The sequence below is a fragment of the Diabrotica undecimpunctata genome, chromosome 1 (assembly GCF_040954645.1).
Source record: "Diabrotica undecimpunctata isolate CICGRU chromosome 1, icDiaUnde3, whole genome shotgun sequence".
Taxonomy (NCBI): domain Eukaryota; kingdom Metazoa; phylum Arthropoda; class Insecta; order Coleoptera; family Chrysomelidae; genus Diabrotica; species Diabrotica undecimpunctata.
Window position 1 is genome coordinate 129,751,231 of NC_092803.1, and position 17,454 is coordinate 129,768,684.

The window sequence follows — 17,454 nt, forward strand, 5'->3', positions numbered from 1 at the left end:
TACTGTAGGCGCTTTTCTACTGTGTATTTGGGACATAGCAAATACCAAAACAAAATAAAAAAAACTTTACACTTCGATGTACTGTACGATAATAACACTCAAATCTTTAGGTACTGATCACAGTGTAAACACAGTGTCAAGGTCAACACTGCACTGATTGACTGATGGTTCTAGGGGAAAGGGGTGGGAAGCAGGTCACATTGTTTTCATGTATGGACTTGTCCGTGAGTCACCACAATCTGTACTAAACTATGCTAAACCGAGGTTTGGACGCATTTTTGTCAGACATAAACAATTATAAATACTCATATTTGAAATCTATTTCCGTTTAACAAAATTCTAAATTACGGCAAAACTATCAGTCCTAGTTATAGGACATCCGTATATCATTCGAAAGAAAAAATTTTTTTTAATTTATTAATTCAATAATATACAGGGTGTTTCATTTAAAATAAGCTTTATATTACACATCGAATAATCCAATAATGAAACTACAAATTTTGAACACCCTGTAAATAAATGTTTAATAATTAATCATGAAATACATTTGACCAATATCCAGCTATTACTATGAGTAATTTTATTAGAATTGCTTAAATAAATTAAGAATGAGTCCTCGTTTAAAGTTTTACATTTTAAGAAAATTCGACATAACTCAGAACACTCTGTACATAGGTAGAGGGAAGTCTTATGAAACTATACCTTTATTTTTTGCACACAATTAGAAAATCCAATAAAATACAGGGTGTTCCTTAAGAAAAAATATAACTTTGAAACGCCGCGCTTTATTGTGACACCCTGTATATTTCAGAATAATTTTAAAATGTAGCTTTTATCAACCTACATACTATACATTTAAAATTTTTTCAAAATCTTTTACTGTTTCGCTGTAATCTTCCGTCTCGTTAGTGGTGACCTCCCCTGTATATATATATATATATATATATATATATATATATATATATATAATGAGGAAATAGAGGAATTCTACAATGAAATAACTGAGGTGCTTAACAAGAACAAAAGCCAATTTAAGTATCTAGTCGGGGACTTTAATGCCAAAGTGGGTAAACAATCAAATCAAGAACAATGTGTCGGCAACTTTGGCATTGGAGAAAGAAATGAAAGGGGAGAGAGACTGGTTCAATACGCACATTACCAGAACCTCTCAATCGCCAATACCTATTTTAAGAAGAACCTCAATAGGAAATGGACATGGTTAGCTCCCAATGCAACTACCAAGAACGAAATAGATTTCATCCTAACTAATAAGCTGAAAACCATAAAGGATGTAAGTGTGCTCAACAAATTCCGAACAGGTAGCGATCACAGACTAATTAGATCTCGGGTCGTTCTAAACACTAAACTAGAAAGAATGAAATTACTCCAGAAACCAACTGCAGGGGTAAATATCACTAACCTAAGCAACAACTCGGAACGCTATCAAAATTTAATTCAAGAAAAATTACAAGACCCAACGAATAGCACACACTTAATGGAAACAATCTTAAATTGCGCCAAAGAAGTTGGAGGATCACAAGCACACAACAGCAATAGAAAACTTTCAGATGAAACAACAGCTCTCCTGAAACAACGAAGAGAAATGAAAATTAACTCCAATATTAATAGAATTGAATATACCGAACTGTGCAAAGTAATACGGAAAAAAATCGCAGAAGATATAAAAACCTACAATGAACGACTTGTACAAAATACAATCGAAAACCATAAAAACTATAGGAAAACCAAGAGGAAGTTGGCAATCGGTAGAAAGCAAATAATAGCATTGGGAAACAACAACGAAAGGATCACAAATAGGGATGAAATAATAAAACATGTAACCGAATTCTATCAGGGTCTATATAAAGCTCCGGAAGCACAAGAAATAGGCGAAGAAGAAATTGCGGTTCAAGAAGATGTACCAGATGTTCTCGTGGATGAGGTAGAGGCAGCTCTTAAGAGCATGAAGAACGGCAAGGCAGCCGGTAATGACGGTGTTACAGCCGAACTTCTAAAGATTGCTGGTCAAACAACTTGGAAAATCCTAGCAAAAATATACACAGACTGCCTAAAATCGAGACATATTCCAAAAAAGTGGAATTCAGCCAACATAATCCTTATTCACAAGAAAGGTAGCAAGGAAGACATTAGAAATTATAGACCGATCAGCTTGCTACCTGTGATATACAAGGTATTCACCAAAATCATTAACAACAGAATACAGAACACACTTGACGCTGCACAACCCCGAGAGCAAGCAGGCTTTAGAAGTGGCTTCAGCACAATGGATCATATTCAAACATTAAGGGAAGTAATGAGCAGAACAAAAGAATATGATCTACCACTGGCGCTAGCATTCATAGACTTCGAGAAAGCATTTGACTCCGTATACCCAAGAGCAGTCATAGAAGCTCTTGTCGACCAAGGAGTAGATAAACCATATGTCGAAACGCTAGCAAATATATACAAAGAGGCCACAGCTAGAGTAAGCATATATAAAAATACCCCAGAATTTCCCACTCAGAAAGGAGTCCGACAAGGAGACACCATATCCCCTAAGCTCTTCAATGCAACCTTAGAAAATATCTTCCGGAAATTAGACTGGAACAACCAAGGTCTATGTATAGATGGAGAATACCTAAACCATCTTAGATTCGCTGATGACATCATTCTAATTGCTAGAAGTCCTGAAGAATTACAACTGCAAATTAATGACCTTAATACAGCCAGCAATGAGGTAGGCCTAAAAATGAACCTAGCAAAGACTAAAATAATGTGCAATGATCTGATAGCCAACGTGGAAATAAAAATTAATGAAACCTCGCTAGAAGTAGTAGATGAATACATATACCTGGGACAGCTCATACATAAATCGGGATCACTACTTCCGGAAATCAACAGACGAATAAAACAAGCGTGGTCAGCATTCGGACGAAATTCCATAGTCTTCAAGTCCAAAATGCCACTATACCTCAAGAAGAGAGTATTTGATCAATGCATATTACCCGTCTTGACATATGGATGTGAAACTTGGATATTAAAGAGAGAAATAACGTCGAAACTCCAAGTAACTCAAAGAGCAATGGAAAGATGTATGCTAGGGATAACAAAGAGGGATCGTAAAAGAATTGAATGGATACGGAGGCAAACCCAGGTGACTGATGTAATCCAAAGAATAAAATCCCTGAAATGGCAATGGGCAGGACATATGGCAAGAAGAACAGATAACAGATGGACCACTAGAACAACTATGTGGTACCCCAGGAACGCTAAGAGACCAAAGGGGCGCCCAAATCTCAGATGGGATTATGATATTAGAAAATTAACAGGAACAACGTGGTCTCGAATAGCACAAGATAGAAAAATATGGGCGCAAATGAGCGCAAATTATTAGAACAACGTATAACTAAGACATCGTCGAATAATAATAAGAACATAAAATAACATTGAAATAAGGGAGGCTGCACCGTAATTGGAAACGGTTGATAAAGCTGCACATGATGATGATGATGATGATATATATATATATATATATATATATATATATATATATATATATATATATATATATATATATATATATATAAATATATATATATATATAAATATATATATATATATATATAAATATATATATATATAGGTATATATATATATATATATATATATATATACATATACATATACATATAATGATGATAAAATGGACAATGGACAAAGCTAAATAATAATGCACAATTTCCTGAGAGAGTAATGATAACATTTTGTCAAATTGGTTTAAATGTTTCTTTTTAATGGTTTCTCAATAATTCAAGAGCCTGATGTAGATACAATTTGGTATCCGCAAATCGAAGTTGTTTAATTTTATTGCAGCAATTTCCGCATAACAGTTTATTGCTCTAAAATAGTTCATAATCTCCTCGAAGGGTTTAATTAAGCTAAAATTGAAATCGAGTAAAGCGAATAAGATTTTTGTGGCTTTCATTTCTAGAGAGTATAAATTAACAGACCAGTTAAAATATAAGGGCCATTAATCTACCAAAGCTGAAGCTCCGTTATATTGACTATAACTTTAATAGGGCAAAGTAAAATGTTATTTAGTATTGTCTGTAATAGACATTTTTATTTTACTTTTTTGTATTATACGCTTGTGTGCTAGTTGTGATGAGTTCTGGTGAAATAGCTTTGTATTTAATATAAATTCCTTGACATATTCAATACCACTTTATTAAATTCAAATATTATTACACTAATAAAATAAAATTTGTGACATCGTGGCACGTAATTATTATCACTTATTTTCAAGCCTTAAATACGTTAGAAATAGTGGAAAATACATTTCTAAAAGTATCCAGAAATTGGTATTAGTATGGAACCCTAATTTTGTGGTGAAAAAAAACATTAGAAATTGAAAGGAACGGCTGCGTCCGTTCAAAATTGCTGCGTCTTCAAAAAATGATGTTGCTGCGTCTTCAAAAAATTTAGTGAATGGGCACTAAATGACAAAGTTAAAATTTAAATTAACACTGGGGCACCACCCGACAAGTTGATTAACAGTTGACTTTTTTCCTGAGTTGTTTGAGTTACAAATAGAGTCAGCCAGTAACATGGAGAGTTATGCATCCTCCGATTACGGTAGTAAAAGAAGAAGAAATCAATACGAAGTTGAATTTGAATTTTTTCGAGAAGTAAGAAGGCGCCTAGAATGCCAATAAAAGAAGTTAAGAAGTGGGCAAAAAGAATTTAAAGAAAAAATTCGAATATTTAAAAGAGACTTCATTAACCCAAAGGATAACTAGAATAAAATACCAAAGAAGAATAAAAAATGCGGTAAAGTGCATGATAGAATTAAAAACACGGAGACAAGCAAAATGTAACGGAAAAACATCAGCTTAAGGAAATCACAAAGGAAAAAATATTAATTCTACTATTACCATACCATATAATTATAATAGGAAAAATGAAAACTCACACAATGGTAAAAATTATACAAACAAGCTGAATTTTGCTGAAAATATCAATTTTGGAACCTCAAAAAAGTTTGCCACTCCTACCCCCGGACTTTCCCCTAAAACCCCACGGAAGGAAGGGGGGCAGAAAACAACTATTTACCAAGAATATGTATGCCGTAGAGAAAAATATTTTTAATAAAAATGTAGCTAAAATAATTTTAAACAAAAATGGTTATTAGCACTTTTTGTGTAGAATGAACCGTTCTCTCAGAAACAACGCTTGAAGCGACCGGTAATTTTAAATATCAGTTGCGCGCGAAAAATCAATTTTTTAAATAAAATTGATCAGAGTGATATCTTTTGATCAGAGTGTCCTATCGACTAGAATCAAAATGCGTTTTACAGTTTTTTACTTAATGTGATGATATTTCAAATAATGTCTGTTTCTATAAAGCTGTTAAATAAATAAACGTTGCTCGATTTTTGCCATTTTTAAAATTATCATAATATCAATAAAATTTATCACTTCCATTGGCCGGTCACTACGGAAATTCCATACTTACAGCCTAGTCTTCAAAACATATAGTATGAAATTTCGATTTTAAGTTTTTGTAACAAATATAAGGCATTTGCAATATACATAAAAAACGCTGAATTTGAACTTTCACAGTACAAACGATCTAAAATATTGAAAACTGCCTTTCTTTGATTGCATAAGTACTTTTATTGAAACCCCAGAACATCAGCTGCAAATTGCACCCAATGCCGTTTTGATGAAAATATTTTTCTTGGGGTTTTCCTGACATTCTCAGCAAAATTCAGCTTGTTCGTCCCGTTTTTAAATCTGACGAATGGACTACATATGTGTAAACTATGCTGTTTGATAAAATACTAAAGAGCTGACTTTTGAGTATTATATTTACTGCAGAAAAATACGTATATCCTGCTGTTATTCTTGCGTTAATATTTTTTTATTGAACCATTGTCAAATGCTTAGGTATGTTAGTATTTGAAACTAGAGCAATATTTAAAATCTTAAGACTGGCATTTCTGTGTGACTCTTGTACCTGTTGTCTATTACGGCAGTCTGTAAGGTATAAGGTCTAACATTTATCTTCAACCCTATTTATCAGCAGTTCATTTGATGGTAGTATAACTTTAAGTTGGTTATAATTCTTCCTACAGTGGTCCTTCAGTATATCATTTTGGGTAATATAATCATCCATTATTTGTTCATTTTCGTACTATACAGGGTGTTTCAAAAAGGTATACCATAAATTAAATCACGCATTCCGAGGTCAAAAATAAATTGATTGAATCCACTACCTTAGTACAAAAGTGTACACAAAAAAAGTTACAGCCCTTTGAAGTTACAAAATAGGGGGGTGTGCAGCCCTAAATCCCCCCAAACTTTTGAGTACGTTAAAATTAAATGAATTTTGTGGCATCATTAGTTTAACACATTATTTTGAAAAAAATTTTGCCTCTTATCACTTTTTTCAAAAAACAGTTTTTATTGAGTTACGGCCCTTTTCATTAATCTTTAAAAATTACATGCAACTAAATAAATGGCTTAAATGAATTAACAAGTACAAAAAATGTCTATAACCTCTATAAATATGATATTACAATAAATGTTTGTTACCGAATTGCCGAATTACCAAATGTGTATTGAAGAAAATGACCCCCATTTTCTTCAATACACATTCGGTATCGTTTTAATAAGGAAAACCGAATGAGCTGAAAAATCATATTTTTCTGACGAAATTGATTTGCGGCTTCAATTATTCTAACCCTTAATTGTTGTTCGTCCTCTATTGTTACAGAATACACTTTCTCTTCCATAAACCCCCAAAAGCAAAAGTCGTCCATGGACCTTTTTTAAGACCTGGATTTCTGGGTGGCCAAGAAATAGGTACGTCACGACCCCTTCCAATCCACCGACCAGGATACTGCCTGCAAAGGTATTCCCGGACTTCATTACTGTACTGCGGTGGAGCGCCATCTTGTAGAAATCACATGTTTTGCCGTATTGCAATATTCACTTCTTCCAAATATTCTTGTAAATCGTTTGCCAAGAACTGCAAATAATTATCACCATTTAAATTGTTGGGAAGAAATACTGGGCCTATTACATTGTTAGCCACAATTCCTGCATAAACACTGCCCAAAGTTTGAAAGTCCTTTGGTGATGAGTCGTTTTTTTGGCGTGAGAATTTTCGTCGGCTTAAATATGCTCGTTATGATGGTTTGTTAAGAAGAATGTAAGAAAAACTAGCGATAGTAGATGGATAAAGAGAATAACCGAATGGAGCCCCATAGGAAGGAGTAAAAGAGGACGACACCCCGAAAATCCTGGAGGAACAAAGTACACGACGCCATGAGTAAGAGAGGCCTAAACGATGGAGAATAGAACAACAGAGAGAGATGGAAACGGTTGAGCAAGAGAAGGCAATGAATACTGTAGAATCCCTGAATATATATATATATATATATATATATATATATATATATATATATATATATATATATATATATATGGATGGGTTGGAGTCAATAATAGGGCTATTGGTTAACTATTTTTTTATTCTCGAGCTTTCAATTGTGTTTACAATTATTATCAAGAGCTAAAAAAGACAAAATACTTACAAGGTTGAACTAAAAAGAAAAAACAATTTTTGTTAACTTACCAAATAAAAATTAGTTTGGTAAGTAAAAATCACTGCTTACATCTTCAAAATATTTAATATAAAAAAATGTTTTAATCTAATAAATGTTTCTCCGAAAATTTTTTTAATTTTGAAAACATTTTTTTTAATATAAAAATAATTGAATTTATAAATAAGTTCAAATAGCAACCAATTACAAATAGCCTCAATGTCATAAATGCCAACATAAAATTTTTATTTTTGACAATTATATTGCCAAAAGTAAAATTTCGTTTAAACATTCTTTTTTGTTTAGTAACAAAAAGAAGAAGATTTATTCACCGTTGACAGATGTTTGAAAGAATGTGACAGATATATGGAGAATTAAATATGACATTTTACAAGTTTTATATATAAATCATAAAGAAAGAATATAATTATAAATTTTGAATTTCAGATCTTTTGTTTAAACTATTATCATTTTTGCTAATACACACCATTTCCAAAAAAGTCCTTTTAAATTTATTACTTTCACTACATAAAATTTTAATGTTATCAAAATCCATAATATGGTCTTTATCGATTACATGTTCTGCCAAAGCACAAGATGGTTTTTTAATTCTGCAATCACTTTTGTGAGAAATAATGCGATTTGAAAGATTTCTTCCGGTCTCACCAACATATTCAGCCTCACACTGAGTACAACTAATGCTGTATACTAAATTCGTTTTTTCAAATTTGTCTATAGGATATTTAGTTTTAGAATATAAAGATGAAATAGTTTTGATGTTCTTTGTTGCTATTTTTATATTGAGGAAGAGGTAGATAATTCTCTACCATTCCTTGACATGAGAATTGTAAGAAATACAGACAATATGTTGAAAACCAGATGGTTCAGAAAACCCATATGTAGTAATAGATTTATAAGCTATTACTCTCACCATCCAAATAAGATGAAAATGAACCTTATAACAGGATTAAAAGAACGTGTTTTAAAACTTTCTCATTCAGATTATCTACAGGAAGATCTTCAATTATTAAAAAATATTCTAATTGAAAACTCTTATCCTCCAGATATGCTACATAGGATGCTTTTTTCTAATATTGGTAATATAAATAATTTAACACCATTTTTTGCTCAATCTCAAAACATTGTATCTAACAATCAAAACATCTATTATCATTCACTACCTTTTATACCATCATTAACACCTAAATTAATACAAACACTAAAGGTTATTGACAATATAAAAATAGCAACAAAGAACATCAAAACTATTTCATCTTTATATTGTAAAACTAAATATCCTATAGACAAATTTGAAAAAACGAATTTAGTATACAGCCTTAGTTGTACTCAGTGTGAAATCCCCTGAGCTGGCATTACATCATATCTCCATTTTTATTTGTTAGATTGGAGCGTGTTATACGTTAAATAAAAGGGGAAGGGATAACAATTGTACTAAGCTAAAAAAAGAAACTACCGATACACGAGATATCACATGACAGTATCAATAGATATATATATATATATATATATATATATATATATATATATATATATATATATATATAATTTGCTTATTATGTATGTATGTCTGTCCGTAACGAAAACCATAGCGCCGCTATTACATTATATATCCGTTGTACTAGTATATAAAATATACCGAAATGCAAATTTTCAACTACCGTATACGTTATTCAGTATGTGGAACAAAGATAACACTTGATTGTTTCAATACGAGTGAGAAACAATCCAAGCATGTTGGAGTAGCGGTGCTAATTTTTAAACAGTGTTGCAAAATTTCTGTTACATAATTCCTTCTAAAATATTAGTCGGATAAATGAGTGCGTCATAATATTTAAATCCACTACAGTTTATTGTAGAATGAAAATTAATATTGCCCCAACAAAACTTACATGAAGTAATCGTGTAACTGTTATTTTTTAGTCGATTATATCATTACTTCATTAGTTAACAAAGAACACTGAATTGAGAAATTGATATGTGACAACAGCGTGAGCTAAATAAATAATACACTTCACTAGACAGACAGTATAAACGGTGTACCCCCTCTAAGAGTGCATGATCCTCTTAAAAGAATAGGACTTTCTTATGAAATCATAATCATTTTACTAGAATCCCGATACGTTAGAATTGGGCTATATTCTAGTATATTATATTTCCGTTGTTTTATGATTTATCTTTTGTCTTTCCCTTTTGTATCAAATATATTGAGTAATATTGATAATTATTGATAAAAAGCACGTTCTTTAAAATATGCTCAGCTTTAAATCAAATACATTCAAAATACAAAAACATTCAATAGACAGTCCTCCTATTTTTGGCACTACAATTCTGTATAGAAGGGATCTTATCGTGGCAAGGAGACTTCGGATATGACATACAAAATTAAAACATGGTTACCTGATGTCATCCAGCAAATGACCTACTTGTCAAAGCTGCCAATCACAACTGACAGTCAATCACTTACTCACCGAATGCCATCAATATTCTGGCAGAAGACAACTTTATCACCTCAAGCCTAAAATTCAAGATATCTTAAGCAATGCTGACAAAATAAACTCCGCCCTAAAATATCTAAAAGACATCTAGTTGTATTATAAAATATAATTTTATTGTACGATAACATTTTGTATTTTGTAACATAATATTTATTGTAACATTTTTTATTTTATAATCGTCCTTGTGTAAGTGGCCTTGGTAGCCGAGTACATTAATTTAAATTAAAAAAAAAATCTTATTTTTTGCAAACATACAAAAACTTTTTTTTTGTTTTAGATTATCCCGTGTATATTTCACACATCCAGTATATGGTTAACGTTGGGATTAGCTATCCAAAGGTACATATACGTATGCCACGCACCGTTGGCAAGGAAATTCTGCACTTTACCCAAAGTTTATAAGAGCGTAGCAGGAGTTTTAATCGTCGCAGCTCTACATCAAGTACTCCGATTATTTGATACTGAATATGCAACGGTGAGTAAAATTTTTATTAATACACATATTTGTTTGTTTTTTAGTAAAAGCTGATAACAACACTGTTATAAGAAACCAAAGGCATAGGTGCTTGGATACCAGTGATGCTTTACAATCTGTTAAAATTAGGATTATGACAGTTACCTCATCACCTAAATACTTAGATATATTGCTTAATTTCATACAACTACTAAAAACTGTATCAATAGTGTGATACTGTTCGATATGCATTTTATCGGAAATGTTTATACTAAGTATATTTGGAGTTTCATCAACTAAGATTTAATTTGTTCCGCTCGTACTCCATTTGAGCCAATTACTTTTCATCTTCAAATGAAAAGACTGATGTATTTTTGTACACGCTTGTAACAAATCAAAAAATGAAAAAAGGAAAGTATTTTTGAAGTATATATTAAAAATAGTAATGGTGAAAGTATACAACCTGTCCCAGACCTCTACTTATCTGCTATTTTCATCCGTGCTATTTTCATCTAATGTTACCACAGCCTGTTGGTTCCCATAGACATTTCCCAGTACATTAATATCATTTTTGTCAAGTCCTTTTCTTTTTAGACATTCCATGAGAATGTTATGTTTAACTTTGTCGAAAGCTTTCTCATAGTCTATAAACGCGACAAAAAGTTCTTTTTGTTGGTCGTAACACTTTTGAGCAAGAGTTGTGAAACTATACAGATCTTCTACTGTTCTGAAGCCATTACGAAAGCCAAACTGTCTATTACTCTTTCTGCTTCACACTTTCTCAATATTCTTGCTTTTATAGCCTTTAAAAATGGTATTAATAAGTGTTATATTAAGCTGATTAATCCATAGTCATTATAGTGTTTGGGACTTTTGGTTGTTCTGTTGAAAGATCTAGGAGACGGCCATGATGACGTCGTGATTTGGGTGAAGGTTGGCGTGAGACTTGGTGTGGTGGTTGGCGTGGAGTTTGGTGCGAACATTTCTGACAGCGGGATTATGATTGGAGCATCGAGCGGATAGTTTCTTTATGAGAGGCACCCCATGTCAAAGGTAACCGGATGCCGTCATCTCTTTATTGAGACCATTTGGCCTTTTTTCAATGTGTATGGCTTCTCGGATAATTCTTGGTTTATAGAAGCGGATAAGAGCTATGGTTTCAAAGTTTTCAAAGTCAATTTTGTGACCTGTATGAAGATGAAGTTGACCTAGAGCTGACAATGAATAGGAATTGCGAACAGAAATGTAATGTTCATAAATCCTATTTTGGATTCTATGATTTTATGATTTTTTTGGCCTATATAAGTTCGGGGGCAGTCTGCACAAGTAATTTCATAAAATTCGTGTTGTTCATTTGGAACGTGGTCTTTGATTGATCGGACAAGAGATGAAGGTTTTTTTTGGGCGTAAATATTGCCTTTATTCCTCTTAATTTAAGAATTTTGTCGATTTTGTCAGTGACACCTTTGATGTAAGGAAGAAAAGCTTTAATATTATGAGTCTCTGAATCTTTGGGTTGATATTGAGTGGGAGATTGATGTCTGTGGATGCTCCTAATGATATGATTTTCTTGGTAACCGTTTTGGATGAGGGCTTGTTTAAACTAGAGATCTCAGCGGGTCTGCTTTCATCATCGCAAAGGCGTATGGATCTAGAAACAAGGGTAATAATAACTAAATTAATTTGTGAAGGTGAAGGATGAGAGTTGGAATACAAGTAACGATTGGTTTGGATGGGTTTTCGATAAACAGAATGATAAAAACCTTGGGATTGGTTTTCTTTATGATTACGTCGAGAAAAGGTAGAGGTAAATCAGTTTCCATCTTCATCGTGAACTGGCTACTAGGATGTATACCATTAGCGTAATTTTAAAAGAACAACAAAGCATCCCTGTCTTGGGCTCAAATGACTAATGTATTGTGAACATATCGTAAATAACATCTGGGTTTTAGCAATGATGTGGATAGTGCTCGGGTCTCGAAGTCTTCCATATATATATATATATATATATATATATATATATATATATATATATATATATATATATATATATATATATATATATATATATATATATATATATATATATATATATATATATTTATATATATATATATATATATATATATATATATATATATATATATATATATATACTGCCGTCCTAACATGAAAGGTCCTATCTGTAAAATTTAGGTTTTGAGAAAATCCAGTTTTTGTTTCTTTTCATTGTATAACGCTTGGTAATTTAAGAAACTTTTAATGTTTTATTTTATATATTATGTCGGAGAATAGAATTTAGTTAGTAGTCATAATTTTGATTTATTCTTTCCAGGTTAGTCGATTTTTGATTATATTGTCACTTAGGACAATTTAACTTAGTGTATATGAAGTAGGTTTTTTTGCATTACTTACTGAAATTGTCCTAAATGAAACTGAAATTCCAATGAACTGAACATTTTTAATTTTATTATAATAAGTTTTACACTTAATACACAATTTACATCGTAATATATGTAACATAAATGATATGTATCGACAAAAATAATAAAATAATACAAATAATCATTTTCTTCCTTAAAAGCATGTTTGTTAACCCGAAATCTTCTCAAAATTATATCTCAAATTATATCTAAATTATCTTTTCAAAATACGATTTTGAGGAATGAATGAGGAATGAGGATAGAAGATTTTTTTCTATCTAAAGTTACACCGCGACATATATTACGAATCTGGGTACTCGTTAGTCTACCCTTAACGTATCTCATTATAAAAAATTTTTAAAACTTTTAAGTAAACGCTAGAAATCAGCTTGTGTAACTTATATTTGGAGGTACAGTCAGTGGAGTTAAAAAGTAGCATTTTTATTAAATTAACTTTTGATGAATTGGCTTGTTTTACCGTTTCGAAAAAATCGTCAGAATCGTATACTTTTTTTTCTTGTGGAGGCAAGCTCAACTTGGCGATGAAATGAATCTGCTGCCATAAAAGTATGACCTGGCTCAAAAAATTTGATTATTATATTTTCTACAGCAATGATTCTATCATTGTCTTTTTCATAGCCAAATGTCGCCAAAAGAAATATCTTTTCACGCTTTTCATTGTACAAATACACACCTCTTTGGCTTTCTTTGATGTTAGATAGTATTTGTAGGAATACACTCTTGGTAATGTTTGATTCTGAGATCTACTTCTTTTTTTCTCAAATTATTTTACGCAGCTCAAAAAAAACTGTTTTTGGTATTCTTTTCCAATAGCCAGTATTGTGTGTTAATGTCTTTTTACCTAGTATACGAAATTTTTTCAGCGCAATTGAATTTGAATTTACGTGACTTTTTAACTTTATAAGCTCTTATGTAACTCTCTCTTTTTTGTTTCTTTCTTTCGACAAATGGCTCTTCAATTTGTTTTATTTTTCTTATTTTCCCAGTTTTTGTATACAGTTTACTCTTATCAACTGTGTTGTTTATAATTATTGTGAGCTGTAAAATGAATATCTCGAATTAAATCCTGAACGAAGTTAAATTCGTTTTCTTCTGGTTATATAATATATCGGATATTTATTGGACGGCCCAGGTATATAATCTGGAGCATTTTCTATTTTGGCTAAATACCATAAGTTTACATCTATCGCTGTTCCGGCTAAGTAACGCTACATTGCTACTACCAATGAATATAGACACATATGCGTCTATATTTTTTGCTACTACTACAAACACTAATTACAATCAGTAATTACTTATACATAAGGTAACATTATTAAACTTACCCTTCATCCACTTCTCACAATATATTTACTTAAAATAGAAAAAACATGAGCGTACACCCAATGTCTGATAATAACAAATACCTTTTATAATTAATTATTTCAAGTTATTTTACAAACATGCTTTTGTTGTACTACGCAAAATTGACCTAACTGATGCCGTTCAGTATAAAATGCTACCTTAAACAGTCCTAACTGCATTTCTAAAGTTAAAACGGACAATTTTTCTTAGCATATGTGAGATAGGACAATTTATGTTGGTAAACATTGCTTTTTAGTCAGTTAGGACAAACCATTTAGGTATATAATGAGGCACTTAAGACGCTTATAGGACAATTTCATTTTGTACATACATAGATAATATGTTTACGCATGCCATGAGCCAATAAAGTCATTTTACCAAATTTTGCAGATAGGACCTTTCATGTTAGGATAGTGGGGAGCCCATTGGGGCACCATTTGTTTGTCTGTAGAATTGATTTTGGAAGATGAAATACGTGTTAGGCATACAATGTTTAGATATAATAGATAAATATTCTTGTCTAACTAACTAACTACATTTAGTTTTCATAATGTTTAGAGTTTCGCCTATATTGGAATTTTTGACCAAAGATGAAGAATTTTCGGCGAGAGGTTGTAGAGTTTTGGCCAAGAACTTGGCCAATGATTGTGTATTTGACAATTTGGCCTTTGACAATATTCTAAATGAACAACACACAGTTTATGAAATTCCTTGTGTAGACTGCTCCCGATCTTATATAGGCTAAACAAATAGTAGAATTCAAAATAGGAATTATGAACATTCCATTTCTGTTCGAAATTACGATTCAGTGTCAGCTCTAGGTCAACACCATCTTCATATCACATCAAAATGTTCATTTAACTATGTAAAACTAAAGAATATGTAGTAAATAATATGATATGGAGAAGATAACCTCTAATTAAAGTTATTTTGCATATTTTTATGAATTCCATTGTTTATATAGAACAATAATCTTGTCCTCATGTGGTTCTGACAAGTAAATATTTAATTTTAATTAATATTGGCGTTACACAACCATAATATGAAGAGTCATTTAATATATCATAGTTATTGTGGCTCCAAAACCTTCGACAATGGACTGGCTTATCTACAGATAAATTATTACATGCCGCGCATGATCGAGAACGATATCGGCAAATCGTCATGGAACCTACCCACGCCTAAAACTTGGGCACGGTACTTAAAGAAGAAGAAGATAGTTATTGTCAACTGTCATTACTAGTGGTGCTACCCCGGTATGTTCCTAATTTTCATCGAGTTAGAATCTATGGAGAAGCTATGCGCATATTAACGTGTGTATTAAAAACGGCGTAGGTAGGCGTGGCTAACGATAATACCAATATGGCGGTGGGATCATGGCCGGACTCAATAATATTAAAACTACTATAAAAATATTACTAGTTATTCAGAAGATTTAATCATAATCTAAAAAAGTGCAATACATTTTTAATAAACTATGATTTATTTATCCCGCGGTAAACACTTAAAACACGATATATTATACATAAAGATAAATTAATACAGTCAAATACTATTAATTTATTCTCTAAAGTACGGACCATTACTTTGTTTACATATTTGTATACTAACCTGTAGAACGTTATTCCTAAAGATTTTTTATTAACATTGCTTCTGCTACTGCAACTACGTTGAGAACGAGAAACCATTATTATGCACTATCACAATATATTATTACAGTTTCTATAAAAGTATTATAAAACTAAAAATATTCGAAAAACAACAAACGTAAACAAACATATACGATCTGTCAAAAGTGTCAAAACAATCTTAACAATATGGCCGAAGTGGGGTCGTTTTTAGTCACGTGATGCCCTCTCCATAGATTCTAACTCGAGGCTAATTTTGAAAATACCGCGTTAATAATTGGAGTCAAATGTCATGTCACTGCTTAATTTTTTTTGAAAGTGGGAAGTTTACACGGTTTTTAAAACTTACTGACTTCTTTCTCGGTTCCCGTTCTGAGTAGAACGGAAAGCTGTAGACTTTGAAATGTTAACAAGGTTTAGGTAACCCTTTACTAGGTTGAGGTAACAGTGGTAACCCCTTTTATTTAATTTCCTGTTGAAACAACGTGGTTATAATATGTTAAATGGAAATATAAGTAATTTTTCAATGGTTTTCTAAACACTAGATGGTTATCCTTGCGAACTAAATATTTTATTTAAATTGACGGTCGTACTCATTTTTCGATAAATATATATAATTATGTATGTATATATATAATTTATAAAACATCAAGTAAATATACTTAATCAAGTAAACATTCTGCAACGCATCTGGTTTGAGAAAATATTATGTGTATATATTTATTCTTGCCAGATAACTGTAAACAGAGTGTTCATATTATTGTTTATTTTAATCCGTATGAGGCTTAATTTGACATTTTCCGTTTTATTCCTACATATAAATTCGTCGTTTTTACACCAACAAATTATCGACATCCTTTCAGCGCAAAGAAACTAGGTCAAAAGGACCCTTTATCCACTTAAAACATATGAACAATCACTCTACTGTCTAATCGTTAGAATCCCTTTGTAAAGAGTACCATAGGCACACAAAGTTGAATATTCAAGGGAATGGACAAGATCCAATATCTTACTTTTTTCAAATGATAATATTTTTTTATTTGACTGGCTTTAAAAGGGTAGAAGAGAATGAATGAAAATATTAAAGCGACTGCTTTCTTTTGTCTGTACTATTTATAGGATTCTTTTAAACAAATAAAACAACTTTAAAATATTTATATCTTTGTATGCTCATACTCGTATATGCTGGCAATATAGAATTACTAATTATAACAAAATAAAATGTTTACTAGATTGAAACTATCGATTTCCAAACTATACTCTAGAAAAACTACAAGAATAACTCCATATAACTAGAAGAACTGGGATGAGGTTGCGAGGATATCAACAATAAGTGAGAAAAAGGTTATTAAAAAGCATATTTAATTTACTGAAAGAAAAGCCATAAACTATATTTTAATATGGAAAAAATAACTCATACAGTGACTTCCTTGGACCTGTATTCCAAAGTATTTTTTT

General features: G+C 31.5%; 1 protein-coding gene across 2 annotated transcripts in view; it reads left to right on the forward strand.

Annotated features, from left to right (window-relative positions):
• The window catches only part of SPR (G protein-coupled sex peptide receptor), a 1,160,093-nt gene that overhangs the window by 1,081,930 nt on the left and 60,709 nt on the right, over positions 1–17,454 (forward strand). For both annotated transcript variants that reach the window (XM_072519558.1, XM_072519552.1), the window contains one exon: positions 10,404–10,601. In XM_072519558.1, coding sequence (XP_072375659.1) covers positions 10,404–10,601 — 198 coding nt within the window. The remainder of the gene's footprint in view (positions 1–10,403; positions 10,602–17,454) is intronic.